This window comes from Panthera pardus, unplaced genomic scaffold, assembly GCF_024362965.1.
Source record: "Panthera pardus isolate Hobbes unplaced genomic scaffold, ASM2436296v1 HiC_scaffold_21, whole genome shotgun sequence".
Taxonomy (NCBI): Eukaryota; Metazoa; Chordata; class Mammalia; order Carnivora; family Felidae; genus Panthera; species Panthera pardus.
Window position 1 is genome coordinate 50,988,606 of NW_026526777.1, and position 27,824 is coordinate 51,016,429.

The window sequence follows — 27,824 nt, forward strand, 5'->3', positions numbered from 1 at the left end:
AGGTACTTTTTATTGTTCAAGGAAGTAAATTTCTATTCCCAGTTTCCTAAGAGGACTTTTTTTTTTCCCTTTAATCATTAGTGGGGATGGAGTATTCTCCAAAATTTTTGTGCATCTGAGATGATACTTTTTTTCATTCTATGAATGTGAATAATTAAATTGGTTTAACATAAAAGGGTCAATTAGCTTTGCAGCTAGGGTGATCATCCATCCTGATTTGCCCAGGCATGTTCTAGTTTTATCACTGAACATTCTACATTCTAGGAACCGGCACCGCCCCCCCCCCCACCCCCCCCCACCCCAGGATGGTTGTTTGCCCTACTTGCATTCCTAGTGTAAACCAAACTTGGCCATGATGTATATCCTCTTCTGTATTGTTTGGTTTGCTGATACTTTGTTTAGGATTTTACATCTATTTTCATTAGTGAGATTGTCCTATAAGTTTTTTCTTATGCTGATCTTGTCCAGCTTTGCTATAAAGTTTGTTATTTTATCAAATGAGTTTGGGAATGTACCCTCCTTCTGTTTTCTGGAAGAGTTTGTGTAGTCTAGGGAGGATATTTTTGTTGAATGCTTAATGATTTTACTGAAGAAACTCTCTGGATTTGTTGTTTGTTTGCAGAAAGTTTTAAACTATTGATTAGTTACTGCAACACAACGTGCTTATGCAGTTATGCTTATTCTCTTACAGAATAACAGAATAACTGTTATGCAACAGTTACGATTGTTCAGTTTTTGTTTTAAATATCACCTATGACATGTTATGCTTTTTCTAGTTGTTTGTTTCATCTAAATTTTCAAATGGATTGGTGTAAGGTTGGTCTTAATATTAAGTTTTGAACGCCTCCCAGAGTGTTTAGTAATAACTTTCATTCCTGACTTTGCTTACTGCTGCTTTCCCTTTTCCTTTTTTTTTTCTTGATTCACTCTTGCCAGTTTTATGAGTCTGTCTGTCTAAAAGAACCAACTATTGGCTTTGTTTCTGTTCTCTTTTTATTTTTGGTTTCCATTTGACTAACTTATGCACTTTATAATTTCTACTGTTCTACTTTTTTGGTTTTATTTTATTATCCCTTTTCTAATTTCTTAACTTGGATGTACATATTATGCATACTGTTTTTTCTAATATAGGGATTTAAGGCCATAATTTTTCCTTGGTTGCATCTGATGATTTCGGTATGGTATTTTATTTATTCCTTAGTTCAAGAGAATTTCTAATTTTCATTACAGTTTTTCTTAGGCCTATGGGTTATTTAGAAGTAAATTTATTAGGGGGCTCCTGGGCAGCTCAGTAGGTTAAGCATCTTACTCTTGATTTCTGCTCATATCACGAACTCAGGGTTTGTGAGATCACGCCCCGTGTCAGATTTTGCGCTGACAGCACAGAGCCTGCTTGGGATTCTCTCTCTCTCTTAAAAGAAATAAACAAACATTAAAAAAAGAAGTGAAATTATTACTTGGACATTGGAGTTTTCTTGTTGCCTTTTTGTTACTGATTGCTGTTTTAATTACATTCTTATCAGTAAATAGTTGGTGTTTTATTCCTATTTATTTTTATCAGTAAATAGATGGTGTTTTATCAGTAAATAGTTGGTGTTTAATGTCCTCCAGATATTAAATATGATATCTGCACTCTTACCTGTTGGTTAAGTTTTGAAAGATTTGTCTTTGAAAAAGACTGTTTTTTCTGCAATTGCATGCTGCAATGTAAAATTTGTTAAATGTGTAGCAAAACATTTCTGCATCTTTACTGAGTCTTTGTTTCCTTGTTACATGAATTACTGAATAATTATATTTGAGGTGAGTTTCTTAAAGATAGCAAGAGTTTTTTTTATCCACTCCTCCGGAATCAGTCCTAGTATATTTAGACCATTTACATTTAATGGAAATGTTACGGCTTAAGCCTACCATTTTATTCTTTGTTTTATGTTTCCTTTGTGTGTTGGTTTTTGTTATTTCATTTTTTTATATTATTATTTTTTAAATACATACATATATATATATATATATATATACACACACATATATATATATGTATGTATTTTTTAATGTTTATTTTTGGGAGAGAGCTAAGGAGGGGCTGGAGAGGATCCAAAGTGGGTTCTGCAGTGACAGTAGCAAGCCAGATGCGGGGCTCAAACTCACGAACTTTGAGATCAAGACCTGAGCTGAAATCAAGAGTCTAACGCTTAACTGACTTAGCCACCCAGGCACCTCGGTTTTTGTTATTGTTGTTTTTCTTTTATTTTTTTTAATGTTTATTTAATTTTGAGAGAGAGACAGAGTGTGAGCAGGGGAGGGGCAGAGTGAGAGGGAGACACAGAATCAGAAGCAGGCTCCAGGCTCTGAGCTGTCAGCACAGAACCTGATGCGGGGTTCAAACTCATGAACCATGAGGTCATGACCTGAGCTGAAGTTGGACGCTTAACCAAATGAGCCACCTAGGTGCCCCTGTTTTTTTATGTTTTCTTCTTAAGGGTTATCTGAATGCTTCTTAGAATTTTATTTTTATTTATTCATAATGGTTTTGAGTACATTTCTTTGTATACATTTTTTAAGGGTTGCTGTAGATATTACCTTATATTTGTAACTTATCACACAGTACTGGTGTTGATATCTATTTACATTTGTTTTTTTAAAAACATTTTAATTTTTAAATTGTTTTGAGAGAGAGAGAGAGAGAGAGAGAGAGGAAGAATATCTTAATTAGGCTCCAGGCTGGGCCTGGAGCCTCAAGGTGGGGTGCTGGGGGGAGGAGGGCAATGCTTGAGCTCAGGATCTTGAGATCATGAGTTTAGCCGAAATCAAGAGTCACATGCTTAGTTGACTGAGCCACTTAGGCACCCCTACATTTGCTTTTAAGTAAGCCATCTCCATATGTCACCTGTGGTCCAGTTTCTTTTTTCTTCTCTTTCCTTTTTTCTTTCTTTCTCTCTCTCTCTCTCTCTTTTTTTTTTTTTTTTTGTCTTGCTTGTTCTATGCTTTCTTCTCAACTTAAAAAAAAAAATTACAATCAGGGGGCTGAATGAAGGCTTATAATTAAGCCTGCCTGCTGTTATAGGATTTATGTATTAAGTATGTGTATATTTATGGGGTGGTGGTATAACTTTAGTTTGTACTTCATATGGCTAAATTTGCTTTGTTTTTGGTAATAACTCTTAGAAGAAGTGTAACCACGTCTTCCATATATTTTTAAAGACTTTGTTTCTTTACAGAAGTTTTAGGTTCACAGCAAAAGTGAGAAGGTACAGAGATTTTCCATATACCCCCTGCCCTCACATGTGCAAAGGCTTCCCCCATTAATATCCCTCACCAGAGGGTACCTTTGTTAAAATTCATGAACCTGACATGTTATAATCACCCAAAGTCTGTTGTTTACTTTGGGGTTCACTCTTGGTTATGTACGTTCTGTGGGTTTGGAGAAATGTGTAATGACATGTATCCATCATTATAGTATCATACAGAGTATTTTCATTGCCCTTAAATTCCTCTGTGCTCCATCTGTTCATCCCATTCCTTATCTCCAACCCATGGCAATCGCTGATTTTTTAGTGTTTCCTCAGTTTTGCCTTTTCCAGAATGTCATTGAGTTGGAATTAAACACTATGTAGCCTTTCACATTGGCTTTTTTTACTTAGTAATATGTGTTTAAATTTCCTCCATGTCTTTTCATGGTTTGAAAGCCCATTTCTTCTTTAAAGTTTATTTTTAAATTTATTTTCAGAGAGAGAGAGTGCACAAATGGGGAAGGGGCAGAGAGAGAAAGGGAGAGAGAATCCCAAGCAGGCCCTGCACCACCAGTGCAGAGCTTAGTGTGGGGCTTGAACTCATGAACTGTGAGATCATGACCTGAGCCAAAGTCAGACGCTTAACCGACTGAGCCACCCTTACAACCCAGAAAGCCCATTTCTTCATGCTGAATAACATTCTGTTGTCTGAATGTGATAATGTTTACACTTTGCCTATTGAAAGACATCTTGGTTCCTTCCAAGTGTTAGCAGTTATGAAGGAAGCTGCTATAAATATGGTTTTGTGTGGACATAAGTTTTCAACTCCTTTGGGTAGATACCAAGGAGCATGATTACTGAATCATGCTAAGATTATGTTTACTTTTTAAAGAAATTGCCGAACTGTCTTCCAAAGTGGTTGTGCCATTCTTCTTTCCCACCAGGAATAAATGAGAGCTCCTATTGCTGTATATTCTTGTCAGCATTTGATGTTGTCATTGTTCTGGATTTGATGCTCTAATAGGTATACACTGGTATCTCATTATAGTTTTTATATATAGTACATGAAAATTTGCTATTCTCGTTTTTCACCCATTTTCTTTTTCCTGAAAGTGTTCCAGTATTCTTTTTTTCAGATTTGAAAATGTCAGATGTTTGAAATAGTCTTGGCAGCTACAATTTATTCTAATTATATTATCTTTTAAAAAACAAAGTTTAAACATTAAGTTTAACACTTTAGCATATTTTTATCAAATCATGTGTAGGTCAGTAACTCAGTACAAATGACATCTATAAGCCGCAAAGCAAATGTCTGTAAAAGGGGGCTCTTTATTTTTGAATTCTTTTACATTTTAGTCTTAAGGGATTCTGAAACTTCACTTTTTTTTTTTTTTAACCTTCACTTATTAAATTTAAATGTTTCTTTAAATTTTCTTTGGGTTTTGGTACATCATGCTGTGTTGAAAGTGCCTTAATACAGGTTTAAGACTGAGCTTCAAGCATTTCTCCATCATATGTATTTATTATTATTTTTAGTAATCCCTAAACTCATGATGATACAATACAGGGTTGATTTTGGATATCATTCCCAATTTGTGATCAGTTTTCATCCAGGTAATGGTAGTTTATCTTTGTGGACTTTCTCCATATCACCAAAACATTCTTCAACTCTGATTTATACTTTTATTCTAGATCCTGCTGCTCCCAGTTACAAAACATGTTTGAAGGGTGAATTTAGATTAATTCTCTTTTCTATTTCCTTAGAATTGTTGTCCTGTGTCTTTCTTCTCTTTTCTATTACTGTAGTGTCTTGCATTGTTGCCTGATGGGAAAATACTTGCTTCCCTTATCACTCTGCTCTCATACTTCTGGCTACCATATATGTGAGTGATTCTTACATAAGCAGTTCTTCAGTTCTCTGTGGACACCCAACTGGGTGTCCTCCAGTGCAATTCGATTCTGTCACTGTCTACCTGGAGTTAGCCTCAGATCCCACAGGTTAATGGCTCAGTCCCACAAGACTGAGATGCCACTTCAGATGCAAATTGCAGTTCACCTTGTCACCTGTTCTTCTGATTGACTATAAATTGGAGGTTCCTATGACCTCCTCCTTGGGTTTGATAACTTGCAGAACTAAGGAAAACAGTTACTTGCTAGGTTACCACTTCATTATAAAAGGATACAACTCAGGAGCAGCCAGATACAAGAGATGTGCAGAACAAGGTAGATGGGAAGGGGCCCAGAGCTTTCATACACTCTCCAGGTGTGACCCCCTCTCAGCATCTCCACGTGTTCACCAAACCAGAAGCCCTTCAAACACCTTCTGTTAGCGGATTTTTTGGAGGCTTCATTGCAAAGGTGTGACTAAACTCAATCTCCAGTCCTTCTCCCTTACCTGGGCATGGTGTAGTGGGCTGAAAGTCCCAACCTAATTATATACTTGGTTCCCTTGGCAACCAGCCCTCATCTGGAGGCTCTACAGGAGCGCCAGCCACCAGTCATGTCATTAAGCACACAGAAGGACACTTACCATCAAGCATTTTAGGAGCTGTGTCCAGGAGCCGAATAAGACCAATTATGAATTTCTTATTATAAATCACAGTATCGTAGTGCCCCAGTAACTTAACTGAACCCCTTCAGAATCTCATCATTAAATGTAAATGTCGCAGTTAATATGTGCTAAGTGATTTCCATTTCTCCAATCTTGAAAATTTTTTTTGTCTTGATACTTTTTCAGGCTTTTTCACATAGGTAGGTTACATCATTTTGTTTTATGTTCTACATGTATATATTAGGGCAGCACTTGTACCTTAGTTTTATTTTTAGATTTTATAATATTTTTATTTTTATATTCCCAGGTTTTTGATTGTCTGTGAACTTATTCTGTCTTCAAAAAAAAAGTAGAGTATAATTGAAATCTTAAAACAAAAATTCTCCCATTTTCCAGGGAGAACAAATGATATATACTCAGGATATTTATTCTAGTGTGATAGTTTTTTTAAGTTGAACCATATGAAATTACTGGTTTTGGAAGTAAAAATTGTTGAACACTGGCAGTTTTGTGTAGTTCACCTCATATATAGCATCATCCATATATAATAATATGTATGTTATCCAGCCAGAGCTTTTTGGGATACTAAAAGGATGGGACATTATCTTCAGAGTTTAATAATAATAAATTATTGAGTTTAATAATTTGGGATTTCAGGAGATATTGGAATTTTTTTCTGGTGTTTCAAGTTCAAAAGTGGAATGAAAATTATTAATTTGATCTTAGTTATTGTATGTTATGTATCCTACCAGTGATGTTGGCTATCTTTGGATGTTGATATTGTAGATGTTTACTTTCATTTTTCATATATATAAAAATCTTTATTTTACTTAGAAAGAGACAGAGTGTGAGGGACGAGCAGAGAGAGAGGGAGACACAGAATCTGAAGCAGGCTCCGGACTCCTGAGCTGTCAGCACAGAGCCTGATGTGGGGCTCGAACTCACAAACCGTGACATCATGACCTGAGCCAAAGTCGGACACTTAAGTGACTGAGCCACCCAGGCGCCCCTCATCTTTCTTTTAAATGTAACTTAAAAAAAAAATTTTTTTTTAACGTTTATTTATTTTTGAGACAGAGAGAGACAGAGCATGAATGGGGGAGGGTCAGAGAGAGAGGGAGACACAGAATCCGAAACAGGCTCCAGGCTCTGAGTGGTCAGCACAGAGCCCGACGCGGGGCTCGAACTCACGGACCGCGAGATCATGACCTGAGCTGAAGTCGGACGCTTAACTGGCTGAGCCACCCAGGCGCCCCTAAATGTAACTTTTTTTAAAATGCTTATTTATTTTTGAGAGAGAGAGAGAGACAGAGAGAGAGAAAGAGAGAGAGAGTACTAAAAGGGCAGGGACAGAGAGAGGGGGAGACACAGAATCTGAAGCAGGATCCAGGCTCTGAGCTGTCAGCACAGAGCCCAATGTGGGAGTCATAGTAACGAACCGTGAGATCTGACTTGAGCTGAAGTCAGACGCTTAACTGACTAAGCCACTCAGGTAACCCTAAATTTAATTTTTAAAGCGCTCATACTAAAGACCCCTAGCATTTGTTTAAATAAAGATTTGAAGAGTGGAACATTTCAGGGTAATTAATGATAAAGGTTAATTGATGACCATGGGATGCTTTGTCGAATCAGAGCTTAAAATCACTGGAGTTGAAAATATGCATGAACCAAAAGGCAAAAGACAAGAGGCGTCAGTGATGACAGGAAGTGACTGGGTTGTTTATAGAAGGCTAAGATCCCTAGAGTGATTTGGCTGCTTAGATTGAACCAGACCAGAGTGGTTTGGAGTAGAAGACTGATTATTGGAAATGGGCATGATATGCAGTAGAAGTGGTAAGTCCCCTGTGAAGCATGGGGCGTGTGAGTATTTATCAGTTGATCAGCGTTTATTTGAAAGAATTCCAAGATAGACTTTGTCTTGGGGGGAGAGCAAGCTTTCAGTTAAGGTGGGAGTATTGAGTGAAAAATTTTAGGGTGGAGAAAAATTTATTACGGTGGATAGAAGAGTTGAAAGCTTTTGACAAACGCTAATTATTTTTTTACACTCACCCCCCACTCCTCCATGGTTTCTGTGGTAGTATGCTGTCTTGTGTTCGGGTTGTGTGGCTGCCGCTTTGCATTTCATGGTAGTTCGTGCAGGGCTGGTCCATCGTCCTTTGCCCATCTCTTAAACATTGCTGTTCTCCCTACCATGTCGTTTTTTCCTCATCTCTTCTGACCAAACTGGTTGACATTGGGTGATTTTATTCGTTATCATAGCTTCAGATTTATTATTCTCCTTTATCATAGCTTTTAGATCTTTCTCTTTCCTCCCTGCTTTCCCTAGCAGAATTGTTAGTCCTTCAAGGTTCAGCCTTTCATTTGATTTCAGATCTAATTTCACTTACCCAGTTGCCTCTCCCCTGTTCCCGTTTTCCATCTATGTTAGGAGCAACCTTCTCTTACATTCTGTGTGCATACCATCATCATCATGTTTCCTACGCTATTTCAACTGTTGGCTTACTTGTTTATTTCTCCCCTGGACTGAGTTCCATGAGGGCAAGGGCTATAGTTTTCTAAATCCTGTTCTTCTCAGTGTTTATTAGCAGTAAGTTATCAATTATATTACCCATTATGTATGTATTGCCACAGAAGAGAAGGTACTAATGTTAATAAAACCTTGAAAGTCTGCTTACCCTTACCAGTCATTAAAGAAATAAAAGGTTAAATAATGAGGTACTGTTTTCAAGAAATAGTGTAGCTTAATGGTTTAACAGCATGAATTCTGGAGCAAGAGAGCTGCTGTGATTTGAACACCAGTTCTGCCACTTACGTTCTGAGTGATCTCGGACAAGTCATTTAGCTTTTCTGTGCTTTTCATTTTCCTAATGTGCAGTAGAACCTGTTTCACATCTTGTGATAAGTAGAAGTATTCATTTTTGTTATTTTACATTTTAAAAATTGGTTCTGTTTATTTGGTTTAGATTAAGATAGTCGCTTATATATACTGGTGGTAGAAATATAAATTTGTGTAGTGTTTCTGGAAAGCAGTTTAACATAATGAAGCCTTCCTAACTATTTTGTTTTTTGATTAACTTCATTTTAATAATATTTTTTTAAAAAAAATCTTTCCTTTTTTTAAAAAAAGTATTTATTTATTTATTTATTTATTTATTTGAGAGAGAGAGCAAGAAATGGAAGGGCAGAGAGAGGGGAACAGGGGATCTGAAGTGGGCTCTGTACTGGCAGCAGTGAGCCCGATGTGGGGCTCAGACTCATAGACTGTGAGATCATGACCTGAGCCAAAGTCAGATGCTCAACCCAATGAACCACCCAGGCCCCCCTAATAATCTTTTAATAAAAGTTGAAATGCAGGCTCATGTTCCAGAATCACTCAGGCAAATAGCATAAATCTCTAGTAAGATGAGAATGGTTAAATATATTGTTGAATGTGATTTAGCAGTTAAAATGTTTGCATTTTAATGGCATGGGAAAAGGTTATGATGCAGTGGGTAAGATATCAAAGATTAAATATTGTAAACATGTTTTAAAAAAAATGCTTGAGGGACACCTAGGTGTCTCAGTTGGTTAAGAGTCCAAGTTTGGCTCAGATCATGATCTCATGGTTTGTGAGTTCAGGCTTGCATCAGGCTCTGCACCGACAGTGTAGAGCCTGCTTGGGATTCTCTCTCTATCCCTCTGTCTCTGCCCCCCCCCCCCCCCAACAAATAAACTTAAAAAAGAAGATAAAAAATACTTTAAAAATTAAAAAACATGCTTAAGAGGGAAGGAAATGTTAAGATGCTAACTTGTGATTGCTTTTGGGTGGTGGGATTTAACCTCTATGAAACTAATTTCTATTTTTAAAATGGGGTTAACAACAGACATGTTGACATTAACTACTAACAAATGAGGTAATTGGAAAGTATTTGGACGTTTTATATTTTTATTAAGTCACATTGTCATTTTTGTTCATTTGTATCTTAATAAAGTCTGTATAAAGTCAATCCGTGTTGCATTAAAGAAGTACAGAATTGTGTTTTCTTAATTATTAAGTCTCTACATTTACTTTTTAACATGGAACTTTCAGCTCTTTTTGTCTGCAATTTTTCATCCCTGCAATCCCTATTAGTGCTCAGTTTTCTAGGAATTATTTTCCAAATGTGAAGTTATTTTATGATCATGGTGATGCCAGTGTGGTTTGGTTTAGGCTTTTTTTCCCCCTCTCTCTTTTGTCTGCAGCAACTGGAACAGATCCAGAAGGAGCTGAGTGTTTTGGAAGAGGATATTAAAAGAGTGGAAGTAAGAGATCAAGAATTTCTCACATCTCTAGCAATTTTCAGTTTCATGAAATTGTCCCTTTTCCTTTAAATTACTGCCTTGAATTTATGGGATTTGTTTTCATTGTATCGAAAGTAACAGATGTTACTTTAGTTTTAATTCAGAGTGCATTTTTATAGAAGAAGCATTCTGAACACTTTATGATAAAATGTGTTCTAAATTTGTTTTCACTGTTTTATTGCCATAATTATTCTTGGGTAGATTGAAAAAAATAATTTTCTTGGTATGCTATCATAGTAACTTAAATTAACTCCCACAAAACCCTCGGTTATTATTAAAATGATGTCACAATTTTCTTCTTTTATTAAGTAAATAATTCTTTATGTATCTACCGTGCTAAGGTTAATTTACAAAGAGTTAGGAGAACACAGGGACAATAGTTAGGCATTTATAGTATAATACAGTTTACTTATGGAAATCCATCGGAGGACCTTTTGGAGGGTCATAGGCTATTATGTGACGTTATTTTCTGCAGCTACATTTACATTTAGTGTATGTTTTAAATTGTTCACATGTGTTGTAATTTTCTTTTGCTGATATGTAGAACATGTGAAATGATCTTGAGTTTAATATTTTGTGGAAATTCGGTATCCCACGTGACATTCCTAACTTGTTACTCCTATATTTATGTCCCTTGCTTGGCTGCATGATTGAACTGAGTTTGGATTATACAGAAGTAGTTCTGTCAGATTATGTATCTTCAGTGGCATTTTGAAATTTGCTGCTTTTCCATTAATCAAAAGAGCACATAATAAAAGGCCTGGTTGTTGGTATGAGTTAGAGGTACATAACTTATGCAATAATAGTTAATTAGGAGTCTTCTTCCTCTGAGTTAATGAGTTACAATTTAAGTCATTATTTCAAAAAGCTAATATTTGAGTCAAGAGGACAGTTACTTTTCTTAATATTTGCAGGGATATTTTTAAAGTAGGCACATCCTATTTTTCTCTACTTAGAGAGCTGAACCTAATGATCCAGTTACCATACTGTCATGTGTATCTTAATATTAATCAGTAGATTCTCACTTGGATTAATGATTAGCTTGTTCACTGTTCACATCGTATACTGTACATCTCATCTGAAATATTTACATTTGACCATTTCTACATTTGGTGACTTAATTCGGCATGAACAATATTTATTAAAGACTTTCTAGTTCTTTAAGAATGTGTACCATAGAAAGGCTATCTCTTAACTTTTTAAATATTCTTACTTTTGTACTCTGAGGAGAGGAAGCTTTGAGAAATTTGGATGTTCAGACAAAATGGACTAATAAAACCTGGGATTGGAAAGGAATATGATATATCTCATTTTGATATACACGTCTTCTGTTTGGAGTGTCTCCTATAACTCAGATAATTGTGCTTTCAGGAAATGAGCGGCTTGTACTCTCCTGTCAGTGAGGATAGCACAGTGCCTCAATTTGAAGCTCCTTCTCCATCACACAGGTACAAAGCTTCAAACTTGTAATTACTTAGGATTTATGTTGCAAAATGCACATATGGTAGTAGTCCTTGGAAGCCTTTTCTGTGTAATGTACAAAACCCCTGAGAAATTACTTTTGGTCACGATGTAGAAATGAGATTCAGATGGCCCATCTGTTTCTTTAATGCTTTGAATTTTCATGCCATGAATAGTTAGTAGAATAAAGTAATATTATGAATTCACTGTTGGATTAAAAGTTTGGTGAATTTCTTGAAATAATAGTAGCTTTAAACATCTTGTAAATTAAAACCAGATGACCTTAAAAATCTATAATTGAAATGGTAGGTAATATTAGGGAAAAAGTTATAAAGTAAAACCTTGGGCTTTTCCCCTGACCTGTTGAATTTTCTTGGGCACATCACTTTCCCCAGATTGAAAATGAGGGCATTAAATCTGTTATTTAGATCTCCCTGGTATTTTCTTCATAACACTCTATTGTTAATTTGTCTTTTCTTCTATATGCTGTATGAGACCAGGGATTGTATTGGTTTTGCTTGTGATGGTTTCCCTAGGTTATAGAGTAGCAGTAATGACTGACCGTATTTGTGAAATATAGTAAATGTCACTGGTTCCTTCTAGCTCTAAAGTTCTAGTGGATGAAATATGTACTACCTGAAATTTGAACTTGAACTTTTTTGCTTGAATTGTTCAAAGGAAGAGCAATTTACATGTTTTTAACTTGCCAGTCCACTTAGGATAATGGTCCAGTGGAAGCTTTTCAGACAGATAGTTACAGGAGAACACGTGGGTTATCAGGCTGTTCAGTGCCAGTATGAGAAATTACACTACCCTTCAAAACCTCTGTCAGTTCAGGAAAACTCTATATCTGATTTGGTATGATAGGCAGGGGAAAGGGGCACAAGGAATGTTCTAATGAATGAAGGTTCCTGGGATATTTGATATTTTCCTCATTAACCATTTGTGGAGAATCCTTGTGAGTTCAAGTTGATTCTGGAGTCACTTTAGCTGTGTTATTCAACTTTTTTTCCTTTATATTTTATTTTCTTTAAAACACTTGGGAATGACTCATTCTGTGGGATATTGTTATCATTAAGTTTAATGTTCACTTTCTGAAATATATGGGATCTTTGTCAGTGGAATATTACGTGAGTGTATGCAGGTAAGCAAAAATTGTCATCTCACAAAATATTCACTAATAAATTGACAATTCCCATTGTCCTCTCTTGTTTAATAGTAGCGTTTCTTTTTATTGTGTCCATGTCTTTATTATTCAGTTTCTTACAGATGGGTTTTATTAACATGTGACAATATAGTATTACATTCATTTAATGGGCTCTCTTTATTGAATGCCTCCAATACGCTGGGCACTGTTCTAGCTGTTGGGAGTATGGTTGACAGACTCCCTGCCCTTTATTGGAGTTTACCTTTCGGTAGGTGTCTGTGTGAGATTGGGAGAGATACCAAACAAGCAAATACATGATGTAGTAATAGTACAAAGCATATAAGTAGTACCTTAGGAAGAAAAACTAGGCACATTATGGGGTGGCAACAGGATTCTATGTCAGTTTGTATAGTCTGGCTTCTCCGGGGAGGCAGTATTTAAGCTGACACATGAATGAGGTGTAAATATGATAGAAAGTCATGAGAGAGTTTTGAGCAGGAACTGATTTAGATTTTAAAATTTTTACTGGGGTACCCATGTGGAGGATGGAGGAGAGACTGTATCGACCCTGCCATTGGAATTGTGGTAGAAAGTTAGGAAGCAAATAACAGTCTAGAAGAGAGGAGGTGGTGCCTTGGATTAGGATTATTTTAGTGGATGAAGAGATGAGAAGTGGTTGTATTATAAAATAAACTAGCAGATCTTATGAAAGATACAGGGTTTCGTGAAGTCTGTGAAAACTTTGTTGGAGAACTACTAAAATCCTATGCATTATGCAAAGCTATTGTCAAATGAGGTTCTGGCAGAGTTAACCTGCTTAACAGTTGAAGAAGGGAAACAGATGTAAACGTAGTAATTTCTTCAAAAGAGTGTTTTGGTATTTTCTTACAAGTAATTTGAATATTAAGGTTTGAAAGAGGCATTTGGGAAAAATGATGTAGCCCTTAACTACTCTTGGGAAATGATCCTTAAGATTAAGATGGGAAATTAAACATGATGGAAAGAATGTTATGTTATACTATCAACATTTGAATTTTTTTTTATTTTTAGGAAATAGCATGTAGTTCCAATTATTATAACTTTCTTCCCCCATAATTATTAGCTGCATTACTTAAGTTTTTTTAATGTTGGTTTATTTTTGAGAGACAGAGAGACAGAGAGAGAGAGAGAGACACACACACACACACACAATCTGAAGCAGGCTACAGGCTCTGAGCTGTCAGCCTGGAGCCCGACGTGGGCTTGAACTTGGGAACCGTGAGATCATGACCTAGGCCAAAGTTGGATGCCCAACCAACTGAGACACCCAGGCACCCCATATTAGCTTTATTATTTAAATGCCAGACAGTTTTTGTTTTACTCCTCACTGTAATGTGTTTGGTTTCTTTTTTTTTTTTAATTTTTTTTAACATTTATTTATTTTTGAGACAGAGAGACACAGAGCATGAACAGGGAGGGGCAGAGAGAGAGGGAGACACAGAATCTGAAATGGGCTCCAGGCTCTGAGCTGTCAGCACAGAGCCCGACGCGGGGCTCGAACCCATGGACCGTGAGATCATGACCTGAGCCGAAGTCGGACGCCCAACCGACTGAGCCACCCAGGCGCCCCTGTTTGGTTTCTTTTAAAGCAGGTTTGCCTTAAAAGCCATTTTGTAGATTCATTTATTTTCTTCTTCTGTTTCTTTTTTGTTTTAAATTTTTTTAATGTTTATTTATTTTTGAGAAACAGAGAGAAATAGAGCACGAGTGGGAGGAGGAGCAGAGAGAGAAGGAGACACAGAATCTGAGGCAGGCTCCAGGCTCTGAGCTGTCAGTACAAAGCCTGTTGCGGGACTCAAACTCATGAACTGTGAGATCATGACCTAAGCTGAAGTCAGATGCTTAACCGAGTGAGCCACCCAGGTGCTCCTCATTTATTTTCTTCTGTAATGAGTACCTCTTTATGTGTTGGGTCATTGAATCTCCTGCATAGATTCTAAGTTAATGATTAGCTAATGTAGTTAAAATGAAAGGAAAAATAAAAAACATACAAGAGTGTTCTCCAGCCCCACTTCCCCCAGGATTTTATCTTTTATATACCATGATTAGCTGTAATTTTCATATCCTGTGTATTCTCTTTCTGCTGCTTTGTTTAGACCCTCAATATCACATGGAGTCTAGTAGTGGTCTTCTAACTATCCTCCTCCAGAGTATTGCCAGAAATCTGGTCGTGTTTCTTTCCTACTTAAAATCCTTCAGTGGCTTTCCACTGCATGTAGGTTGGTTTAGATCCAACTCTTTTGCATGGACTTCCATAATTTTTTTGTGTGTGTGTGTGTGTGTGTGATTTAAGAATCGAATTTAACTCCCCAAACAAGATGTTAAAACATCTTTGCTTATACCTGTTCCTTTTGCCTAGAAACTTCGGGTTCCTCTCTTAAATAGCTCCTCTTTTCCAACCCCTCCTCCCCAAGAATCCAACCAAGGGTGAACTCTTATCTTTTCTTTTTTGATATACTATTTCCCTAAAGACTGACAGGGGAGAAAGGAAGGAAGAAATAGAATTAAACACTTCAGAAAAACCCATTTCTGTTTACTTTATTCTTGCTTCTGTGCTATGTGTACTAGTTTTTCTGTTTCCCATGCTGTGTTGTAATTTTGTGATTATTGAGTTTTTCTTATACTTCTTTATTTTTATATGAGCACTTATACATAATAGGATGTAAACTATGTTTTTGAATAAATATGTATTTAACCTAGGATGTTATTTAATTTTCATTAGTTTGTGAGATTTTGATTGAAGCATGAGGTTTAGTATACTTAATAAGTAAACTAACATAATCTTCAAAAAAACCCCCAAAGGTATCAGCCAAGCTTCATTAGGGTGGGTTTGGGGAGGGGGATGAGTGTGTGATCTTTCTTTGATAAATAGGTTATGGTTTTTAAAAAAATAGTTTTAAGCCTTCATCCATTACAAATTTCTCTTACTAGAATTAGTTTAAGCTTAAGATTGCTGTTCTCAGGGCCTTTTCAATTCTGCTTTAGATTGTGAGGAAGAAAGTCTCCACAGTTCCCAGTGAACTATAGTTTACACTTATTGTTACATATCTGTGTGTGTCAAATTATGAGTGAACTAGAGAATGATAGGCAAGCGCAGTCTCTCTTACCTGTTGCCAAATGGGATTGGTCCTTTTATCTGATAATATCATTGTGAGTGAATATATCGTAATCCATTTTTATAGAGGATTATTAATCTAGGAGGCATTTTTAACTTTTTAGCTCAAACTTTACTAAAATGAAACGTTTCTGTTAAGATTTTCTTGTCAGTGACAGTGATGATTTTTATTTGTTTATCCTTTATTTCTGAGAGAGCACAGGCATGGTGGGATGGGCACAGAGAGGGGGACAGAGGATTTGAAGCGGGTTCCGCGCTGATAGCGGTGAGCCCATTGTGGTGCTGGAACTCACAAACCATGAGATCATGACCTGAGCCAAAGTTGGATGCTCAATTGACTGAGCCACCCAGGCATCCTGATGGTGATGATCCTTAGATTAAAACATTCTTAGACCAAAAAAATCTAATATCTAAAATTTAGATTTTAAGTCCTCTCTGAAACCATTACCAGTAATTTTGCTTGTAAATTTTTACAAATTTCTTTTTTCACGTAGAAATTCTAGAATTCTACGATTTCTACATAGAAATTCTAGAATTCTACAATTTCTACCGTAGAAAAAATTGTCTCACAATCGGTTTGTTGTCTTTAAGCAAGTATTTCAGAATTGTCAATTATTAGTTTCTTACCTCTGTGTTCTCAGAACTTCAGATAACTTTGTTTGAACATGATGTATTAGTTGAAGCTTCTCTGTTTGCTTAGGGTAGATATGCTGTAATACGATCCAGAGAGTTATTGGAGTTAAATTTGCCAAATGACTTTTGCTTTCTTATGATAAAATAGTAAATATAATATAAATATTTACAATAAATAAAATTTTTCTGGCCTAGATTCTCCAATCTTTAAAATGCCTTACCCATAAGAGACTTCCTATTGATCACAAGTTTAATTCATTTTTTTAAAAAGACACATTTATAAGTTTAAAATTTGAATTGTTTCTTAAGATTTTCTGTGTATAAAAGAGGGAGGTTTATAAATAAAATAGAGATAAGACCTTTATACCTTTCATTTAACTTCTTTTATCAGATATTTTTGAGACTTACCTTTTATTTGTGTTTCCATCGTTTTTGACAAAGGTCCAGATGAATCAAAACGTAGGTATAATAGGAAGGAAAAGCAAGGGGTCACTTTATCAATGTAGAATTATTTATTATTAAGAATATATATGTAGGGTAATGAATTTCTATGTTTTATATTTTGTATATACCTGGTGAATTTGTATATTTTATAATTTGATCGAGTAAACTAATGAAACTAAAGGAATATGATGTTTCATAATGGCTCTGGACTAGATTAAGAAATTCTTCTTTAGGGGGCCCCTGGATGGCTTAGTCAGTTAAGCATCTAACTCTGGATTTTGGCTCAGGTCATGATCTCACAGTTCGTGAATTCGAGCCCCACAGCCCTCTCTGCACTGCCGGAGTGGAGCCTGCTTGGAATTCCTCTTTCCTCCTCTCCCTCCTTGCTCCTCCTCCTTCTCTCAAAATAAACTTAAAAAAAAATAATTTCTTTAGCTCCCCTGCATCAGTGAGAGATTATATTTACCTTTAGTCATTAAATAAAATGTGAAGGTGGTGGTGGTGGGTGGTGGTTTGAGATGGCTCTTTGGTTTAGTAGATGAAAATGGACCCACATTTCTTATTCTTGCGTGTCAGGTCTTTGGCTGGATTATGACTAGGGCTGTGTTAATGGATCCTTCTTCACATACTGATGCTTAAGTTCTTGGTACTTTTTGGTAATTATCATTGGTTCAATTGCTTTATTTTACTTGGGGAGATAACTTGTTTAAAAAATAGAAATTGAAATGCTTTTATGGTCAAGGCTAACTCTGATCCTTAGAGTTTTGTCTCTATTATATATTTGAAAAATTTTCCCTACATAAACCTACAGTTTTTATTTAGCCTTTATTTCCTTTATCCAGAAGGGGAATTGTAACAATATAGGAAATTCTCCACACATTTGTCTGTATCTCGAAGGTTAGGTGGATTTTAAGAAATCTCTGCTGTACCTGCATTGAGCACTTTTGAACATAAATGATGGTGTGGCTGTTTTTTAGTGAAGTTTCTATATGGTGTGGGATAAATAGTAAAACCAGTTGATTGTTTTATTGTTATGAGTAGTGAGGAGTTACTTGCCTTACACTGATGCTATACTATGCAAAGGAGTTGAAATTGAAGTCCTAGGAGATGAGGGACATTAAAGAATCTTACAGAATTTTCAACTTGATTTAAAACAAAAAGAAAGACAAAACACAGAAAACAAACTTCCTTGACAATAATGTAGCGGGTACTCTTCATACATCTGCCATTTCTCATTAAATTGATAGGTAATAGAGAAGTAGCAAGTTATGAAGACCTTTTCTGAAACTGTGCACTTTCTTTATTTAGAATGTTTGAAGAATTTATTCTTCAGTCACTCAGGCAGTTTTGGAGGCCATATGACACATACATAAAACTCTGCTTTAGTCCCTAGGGGTATAGTTGTGACTAAAACAGACCCTAGAACTCTGCTCTGATGGTTACATAGCTTTAGGATGAAAAATAAGTTGTGCTGACACATTAATTATTCTGTTTAAAATATGTAAATAAGACTTTTCAATTCCAAGATTTAAAATAACCAAAATGCTTTTAACTCTAAAACTTTAGTAATTACATTTGATTTGTTGGCTTTTCAGGATTAAAAAAAACACCTTTGAGTTCTTATTACTAAACTGTAATTTGTCACCACTTGATGAAGATATTAACAGTCCATTCCAACTCTGAAATGTAAGGTGTGGCTACACCAAATTTCAGTGTGTGTAAACATCCGCCAAGACTCTTATTTGTAATGTAGAGTTTTGAACCCTATCCCCAAATCTGATCATTAGGTCTGAGGTAGATCCCAGAGATTTAAATGCAGGTGTGAGGGGTTCATACTTTAAAAATATGTAAATATTGGTTTAGTAGATAGTGAATATGTCTGTATTACTGATATGTATTTAAATAAATCTTTAAATCAGATAGGGTTTTTTTCATAAGAGAAAGCTCAAATATTCAACACTGAAATGTTATATTCTTAGCTTATTTCATCTTTTGTGGAGGATAAGGCAAAGATTTGTTTTACTCTCAAGTCTGTACAGTTATATATCCTTTTATAATGACTTAAGAACACCTGAAGTCAAAGCAAGACGAAACAAAAAACCCACCTGAAATCGAGTTTCTGGACTTGGAGAGCCAGGAAAATTAAAATTAAATGTTTGGGCAGGAAGCAAATTATTGGTTGATTCCATTCATATACTGTGATTGCATCCTCTTGCTGATGGCTTTTTTGTCCTGTCACATTAGTCCTAGAGGAAACTTTTCACCCCTTTGATTATTATAGATATACCTTGATTCTGGGAGGTCTGGAATGGGAGAGGCTGGGAAGACTAAAAGAATATATGGTAACCCTGTTTTACATATAAAGATAACTGTATATAAGCATAAAATTTTATGTGCTGTTACCATTTTCCATTTCTGCTGTTTACTGTCTCTCCACTACCCAAGTCCTAGCGTGTTTTTCCTACTCTCCAGATCCTCTACTTTGAATCTATTGTTGCTTTCCTTGCTTTTAAAGCCTTTTCTGAGGTTATTTCAGATAACCGGGTTTTTGTAACACTTAAGACTTGTGGTACCTGTATCATCTGACAATGAAAATTTCTCCTGTGTGAATTATAACTAAATTGTAAACTATTTCCCCTCACTGGAAAATAGTAGTAGAATATAAAGTAGTTAAACACAGCACTTAGCCTAACACACTGGGACTTTCGCTAGTTTTAGTGGCAAATCAGTCTTGTCAGTCTTCTTTTTTTGAGCTTGCTCTTTTGTTTTTGAAATTCTACCAAGCAAGTAGAATTCCAGAGGCAGCAAAGCCCTGTGCTTTCAGATATTTCAGACCTGTGCTTTCAGATATTTTCTATTATACTTGCTTTTTACATCTGTCAACAGTAAGTTTTTCCCTGAGGAAACTCTTCTTACCAAGAAAATTTTAAAATGAATTGCACTTTTGCTTTTGTTTTTTTAACTTTAGGAATAATTATGGAACTACAGACATTTTAAAAGGCAGTATAAGCATTAGGTTCATACAGTCCCCCTATGCACTGTGTAACTACAACACTTCCTAATCAACTACAATTTAAAAGGCACAATTAATAAGGGTATTGGGGTATTTATTTATTTATTTATGAAGAGAGAGAGAGAGAGAGAGAGAGAGAGAGCGTGCGCGCGCAGGGGAGGGGCAGAGAGAGGGGGACAGAGGATCCAAAGTGGGCTCTGTGCTGACAGCAGAGAACCTGATGCGGGTCTTGAACCCACAACCATGAGATCATGACCTGAGCCGAAGGCAGACGCTTAACCAGCTGAGCCACCCAGGTGCCCCTGGGAATGTTTTTTTAATTTTAGAGAGAGCACAAGCAGGGAAAGGGAGCAGAGGGAGGGGGAGAGAGAGAGAATCTTAGCAGGCTCCGTGCTTGACAAGAGCCTGACGCAGGACTGGACCCCACTAGCCTGGGATAATGACCTGAGCTGAAATCAAGAGTTGGACGGTCAACTGACTGAGCCACCCAGGCACCTTGAAAATGTTTTTGGAGTTCTGAAATATTCCAGTAACTTCTGTTCTTTGAAGAACAAACTGAATTTCTTTTTTTTTTTCCTCAGAGGCCATAGATGTGTACTCTGGAACCCAGTAGTTTTATTACTGAGCTAACGTTACATTTCTCAAATAAACCCAAGCTGTATGATGTATAGGTTCCCCAAACTTTTTTGGAAGCCTTTGGAGTCAGAAGTGTTTCAGTATTAAGTATTCTGTCTGTCACCTACCCCCTGCCCCCATATAATTATTACATAATACTAATGGAGGAGTAAGAGGCAGTTCCACATAATCAAGCACATTAATATTTTAGCATTGAAGCATGAATGTTCATGGTGAGTGAAATGAGGTCAGATCTGTTTAGGGAAGGTTTTACCTTCAAATAAGTCACAAAAAGTATTGGATTTATTTGATTTTTAGAGTTTTAGGTTTTAGGAATTTGAGTTTTATATAATCCTTTTGAGCCCAATATTTGTATTTATTTGTTTATTTTGAGAGAGAGAATGGGAAGGCAGAGAGAGGGGGGGAGAGAGAATCCCAAGCAAGCTCCATGCTGTCAGCACAGGACCGACGTGGGGCCTGATCCCATGAACCTTGATGTCAAGAGTTGGGCATTTAACCATCTGAGCCACCCAGGTGCCCCTGTACACACGCACATTTTAAAGAGAAGTATTAAAGAAGTTTCTTTTGCAGATTCGTCTGTTACAGTCCAGTATGTAGCAATGAAGTTTTTCTGGTGAATGAGATCTGTAGAAAATAAATTTCAGACTTTGCAGTCATTATTAATAAAATACCACTTTAAGCTTATAATTTGAAATCTTTTACAAATTTATTTTTATTGAAAATTTTTTAAGTTTATTTTTTTTTGAGAGAGATTGAGAGAGAGAGAGACAGTGTGAATGCGGGAGGGGCAGAGAGAGGGAGAGAATCCCAAGCAGGCTCCATGCTGCCAGCGCAGAGCCCCACATGGGGCTTAAACCCGTGAAACTGTGAAATCATGACCTGAGCCGAAACCAAGAGTTGGACACTTAACCAACTGAGCCACCCAGGCACCCCTACAAATTGATTTTTAAATATATATTTGATGTGTAGTCAAATATAGTTATCTCACTGTACACACTGATATATCAGTATCATTATTCAGGCTTGCAGTCAAAGAAATCTGAATTATAATACCATAAAAAACATCTAGAAATTGTTCTGTTGACGTCTAAATATGCAGCTACATAATTTTGTTAATGTTTATACAAATGCTAAGGGGTTAGATTTCATTAGTAAAAGGAACAGAGAGATTTTGAATACGTGTTTCCTCATGTTTAGCCCTGGATGGAGTACACTAAAAGTAGCAGATGATCTTTTCTTACCAGTGCATGGCTCTGTGCAAGGACGGTGATCACTGGTTATATTTCATCAGAAGAAACCCATTACAAGATTGTGTCTTTAATTTGTAGTGTAAGTGCTTTGAAGACCTTCTTATATAATTGAGTCTTCCTTGTAGGAACAGTTAAGGATATGAGGGATTAAGATTGTTTTGTTTTTTTTTTCTTTAAGACTACCGTGAAGACAGTTCCATGCGATTTATTGTATTTTTTTTCAAGTGTGAGACTGTTTGACTAATTTTGTATTAATAGAGGGAAAAATTTATTGAATGTTTATCATTTTTCTGGCTTTATCCTGAGAACATTCGTATTTAAATCTCACACCTCTCTGCAGTCTCCTTATGTTAATAGGTGGAGAAACTAGTGGACAGATAAGGCCTTTCGTAAATTGCCCACAGTCATTTAACAAACCCACTCTCTGCCCTTAAGCATGCCTCTCATTTTGGGGCACCTGGGTGACTCAGTTGGTTGAGCGTCTGACTTCAGCTCAGGTCATGATCTCACGGTTCATGAGTTCGAGCTCTGCATCGCGCTCTGTGCTGACAGCTGAGAGCCTGGAGCCTGCTTCGGATTCTGTGTCTCCCTCTCTCTGCCCCTTCCCTGCACGCACTCTGTCTCTCTCTCAAAAATAAATATTAAAAAAAATTAAAGAAAAAAAGAATGCCTCTCATAACTTTTGAGGTCGTTTGAATACTAAAGTAAATAATGATTTTGTGTATTTGTGTAGAGAGACCCGTCTTAAATCACTGCCTTCACTTGCTTAAATTTCATTAGGGTAGGCAAGAATATAAACATTTTTTATAGTAGTATTAGGGAAGAAGAGTTTTTTTTAATGTAAATAACTGGTTGATCATGGTTGATATATGTTTTACCATTTTCAGGTGTTAATGAACACCTATGAACACAGGCTAGTTTATTTAAAGATGAGAAGTATGTAGGAGTGATGACGTGAAAAGACAAATGGTAAGATAGAACTAATACAAAGAAAAAGATAGTTTTAGAGGTTTTTGTAGGATTAGGTAGGAACATGCACAGAGGTTATAACCAAATAAAAAGAACTGATGCAGAAAGCATGATGTTTTGATCGGGGTAGAGAAAACTAGTGTATAGGTTTTGGACTGTGAGAAAAAGAGTATTGGTATTTTACAACTTATTCCATTCCTCTGGTAATTTTCTTTCCTGTAAGATGATTATCCTAACATTTGGGACCTGGATGGGACTCTAGATAATCTAGAGATAGCTCACCCCCCACTCATCTCACTTTGCAGATGAGGAAGCGCATTGGTTATAAAGTATGCGTAGCTCTTCAGGGGCATAACAGGATCTCTTCACTGTAACTTTAATTGCTTGCTTGTGTTCTTTTCCTGATGTTCCATACAACCTATGAACCTATCCGAAAACGAAATGGAAGCAAATACCTTTGGGTATACACCTAATTTGTGATTATTCCTTATTGACATTCTTTCACAGTGTGTTTGTTTAAGTGGTCGGGCCAAGGGGTAAATTGTTTATATTTCCTGATGTTTGGTTTATGGGTTATGCACTTATTTGATATCTAATTAAGTTGTTGGCAATAAATATTTTCTTTCCTTAGAAAGAAGAAATATTGGATTTAGATATGATATATTTTAGATTTACCTTTTCTGTTGCTAGAATAATGTAAACACTGAAATCATATTTTTCTCTCTTCATTTTGCAGTAGTATTATTGATTCCACAGAATTCAACCAACCTCCTGGTTTCAGTGGCAGTTCTCAGGTAAATGATGTATTTAACAGTTTGTTTTAGTGGTACAATGACTATAATCACCTGAGTTGTAAAATCATAGATTAGTTTCCTGGAATGTCCTGACACACACACAGCTGTTTTGAATGCTGGGGCATCGATTAGGATTTGGATGCCTCTGATGCATAAATAGCTGTTTATGTGCTCATCAGTGATGAGTTAAACATTTTTTAAAATTCAGTGATTGTAACATCAGACCTTGAGAGGAGGGAAGTACTGTAAGAGGAAATTATGAATAATCAGCACATTGTTTCTCTCTGGGATAAGATAGTTATATCTGTTGATGAGTTACTCATTATGTTGAAATGTTAAGGCTTTTTGTGGGAAGTGAAGTACATATTTGAGTAAACTGGACTTCAGCTTCACCTCTCTTCTAATTAGTTGTATGATTATTTTGACTTTTATTCTCTCCATCTGTAATTTGGGGATGCTGATATTTGTCAAATCTAATTTTGACAAATCTAATTTTGACAAAAAAGCTTTTTATGTTGAAATAATTTCATACTTGGAGAAAAGTGACCAAAATAATAAAAGGAATTCTTTTGTATCCTTTATCCAGATTATCCAAATGTTAACATTTGATTACATTTCTTTTCTCATTCTCATTCTCTTTTGTTTATGTAAACATAATTTTTTTTCTCTGTGTTGTTTGAGAAAGGTACATTCATAATGATCCTTTACCTCTAAATACTTCAGTGTGTATGTCCTTAAAAACAAGGGTATTGTCTTATGTAATCACAATATAATTTTAAAATACAAAAAGTTAACATAGATATAATGCTATTATCTAATCCCTGTATCTTACTCAGATTTTTCAAATTGTCCTGATAGTATCCTTCATAGGAAAAGGGAAACATTGAGGTGTTTTTAAATGCATGTTCATTTGGGGCACATGGGTGGCTCAGTTGGTTAAGCATCTGACTCTTGGTTTTGGCTCAGGTCATGATTTCATGGTTGGTGAGTTTGAGACCTGCATCGGGCTCTGTGCTGACAGGGCAGAGACTGCTTGCGATTCTCTCTCTCCCTCTTTCTCTGCCCCTCCCCCACACTCTCGCGCGCGCTCACTCTCTCAAAAATAAATAAACTTACATAAAATTATAAATGCATGTTCATTTGTATATTCACTTTATGTATAGCGTGGTGTTTTTTTTTTTTTTTTTTTAATCAAAGTGGAAAAAAAATTCTTTTGGATCATGCCGCTTTTGTTTGTGTTTTCCTTTTCCCACTACTTAGATAACCACCTCTTTCATGGTTAGTTGGTGTAACTACACGTCCTGTGTTCTCTTCATATGCATGCATGTATTTGGCCTGTTCTTTTATTTTTTTTGAATAGTAAGTTCATAGATTGTTTTGCATCTATTCTTTTTTTTAAAGTTTATTTTAAGAGAGAGAGCACATGATCAGGGGAGGGGAGAGAGAGAGGGAGGGAGAAGAGAGAATCCCAAGTAAGTTCTACACTGTTCAGCGCAGGGCTTGATCCCACGAACTGTGAGATCAGGACCTGAGCTGAAATCAAGAGTCAGGCTCTTAACCTACTGAGCCACCCAGGTGCCCTGGTTTGTGTCTATTTCTCCCTCCCTCCCTCCCTTTCTTCCTTTTAATTCTTTAAAAAATGTCTGTTTATTTTTGAGTGACAGAGAGAGACAGAGCACGAGTGGGGAGAGGCAGAGAGGGAGACACAGAATCCGAAGCAGGCTCCAGGCTCTGAGCTGTCAGCACAGAGCCTGATGTGGGGCTAGAACCCATGAACCATGAGATTATGACCTGAGCCAAAATCAGCTGCTTAACCGACTGAGCCACCCAGGTGCCCCTGCATTTGTTACTGAACAGCCATGAAAACACTAGATCTGGTTATTTTTATAAGATATAATGGGATATATCAGGAGATATTTTAAAGTATTAAGTTGAAATATACCTTAAAAACTTGAGAGGGAACAGCAGTCTCTGAATCTGGAAACAGGCTTTGCATTCACAGTGAATCTTTATGTTTTCCTTTTGAGTATAATCTCACAAAACATCAACCTGAGATATATCCACTCTGTGATTGTGATGAAAGAAAAAAGATTACTTCATAAACTAAGCACATACAAAAACAAAGTCACTGTGTAAGCCACAAGAAATACCAAAGACACCTCTGTTCCAGCTAATTTGAGCAATTTCTGTTGGTTTACTAATTACAATTTTAGTTTTACTGTGGCCTTCTGTTCTTCTAGGTAAGATTTATTAAGATGGTCAGTCACAGGGGTGCCTGAGTGGCTCAGTCGGTTAAGCTTCTGACTTCAGCTCAGATCATGATCTCACGGTGTGAGTTGGAGCCCCGCATCGGGCTCTGTGATGACAGCTCAGAGCCTGGAGCCTGTTTCAGATTCTGTGTCTCCCTCTCTCTGCCCCTCCCTTGTTCATGCTCTGTCCCTGTCTCAAAAATAAACATTAAAAAAAAAAAAAAAAAAAAGACGGTCAGTCACAGATTTATTCCCACTTTTGACAGTATTCAATCCAGAGCCCTTCCCCAAACACTTGACATGAGCCTGTATTGTAAGTTGTTCCTTACCCATAATGTGCTGTATTCTTAGTCGTAGTGAGTAATGAATAAAACTTGTTTAACTAAAGGTGTGTGTTTCTATTAGTCTTTGGCTGCTGAGTATTAACAGTCTCTTCATAGAGGAACAAGAAAAGGTTTGCTAGTATTGCCATTTACATAATATTTATTTAGAATTTCTAGCAGTGAGCTAGAAAGAATAGAAGTTGAATCTGGGTGGAAAAGAAAAGCAGTCAGAATAGTGTTTTGTTTTATTTTTTTAATTTTTAGAGCAGCACTTTCCTCATGTAATAAAGGAAACCTCTGGTTTGAGATAGTACACTGAGCCAGTCAACCAACATGTTAATATGTCTCTAACCTTCACTCACAAGAAATCCCATTGACCTATGACTATCCTCACCCTGCAGACTTATAAGGAATTTATAGAGGATTAACAAAACCACTTAGGAAGCCTGCCTAACATGAGTCACAATGTGCAGAATAAAAGTGTGCCTAAGGATGACAAAGGCTGGGTCTCCCAGAAGACTCCAGCCTTAGCCGCTGCTGGAGGATGGGGAAGTGTTGAGGAGGAATCCTACTAGTGTTTGTGGGATAGAATGGATTGGACATATTGTGCTGAAGGTCTACCCTTCATTTCTAGCTATACTCTTCAGAAGAGACAGACCTAAAGCAAATTGACACAAAATGGATTGAAAGTAGAGGAATAGTTGAGGATAAGCCTGGCAAATGTAAGAATTCTAAAGAATATAGCGAAACTAAAACTAAAGCCACCACAAGTGAAAGAGAAGTGTATACTGGAAGAGGACTCAGGGAAGGAAGCATGAAAGACAGATACAATTTTTCACCCAAGTAAAAGGTATAGTTCTCCAAAGTCGTAGTAATTTGTGTGACGTACTATAAGCATTGGAGTTTATATAAAGCAAAAATCGTTACAATTTTTTGAAAATTGATTAAAATTTAAACACAGTGGGAGATTTTGAAGTATACCTAAAGAATTCATTAAAGCAGTAATATTAGTCATTATGTAACACTTACTTTGTACTTAACTGTTCATGGACATTAAAGTGCTTTACATGTATTAACCACTTAAATTTTCAGAACTTAACCTGTGTGATAAGTATTATTACTATAATTTTTATTGAGGAGGAAACTGGGGCACAGGGAGGTTAAGGAGGTTGCCCAGGACAATATAACTAGTAAGAGATTTTAACCTAGGCATTAGGCTTCAGAGCCTGTGATTTTAAAACTCATTTATTCAACCAGCAGTTTTTTTGTTTTTTGTTTTTGTTGTTTGCAGTACCTGCTATTTACTAGGCACTGATTACAGGCTCTGGGGATACATTATTGAACAAACATAACACCAAGATCCCTGCTGTAACCAGGCTTCCAATCTAGTTGGAGAGATAGTAATAGTAATAAAAGTAAGACTGCCTTTTTTTTTTTTATATTTATTTAATGTCTATTTATTTTGAGAGACACAGAGTACGAGAGGGGGTGGGGCAGAGAAAGAGGGAGACACAGAATCCGAAGCAGGCTCCAGGCTCCGAGCTGTCAGCACGGAGCCTGATGCGGGGCTCGAACTCATGAACCATGAGATCATGCCCTGAGCTGAAGTTGGCCGCTTAACCAACTGGGCTACCCAGGCGCCCCAGAAGTAGG

General features: G+C 36.5%; 1 protein-coding gene across 5 annotated transcripts in view; it reads left to right on the plus strand.

The window, feature by feature from the left end:
* The window catches only part of COP1 (COP1 E3 ubiquitin ligase), a 259,654-nt gene that overhangs the window by 66,959 nt on the left and 164,871 nt on the right, over nucleotides 1–27,824 (plus strand). For all 5 annotated transcript variants that reach the window (XM_053909249.1, XM_019425614.2, XM_019425593.2 and 2 more), the window contains exons 7-9: nucleotides 10,000–10,059; nucleotides 11,470–11,546; nucleotides 23,542–23,599. In XM_053909249.1, the coding sequence (XP_053765224.1) occupies nucleotides 10,000–10,059; nucleotides 11,470–11,546; nucleotides 23,542–23,599 (195 nt within the window). The remainder of the gene's footprint in view (nucleotides 1–9,999; nucleotides 10,060–11,469; nucleotides 11,547–23,541; nucleotides 23,600–27,824) is intronic.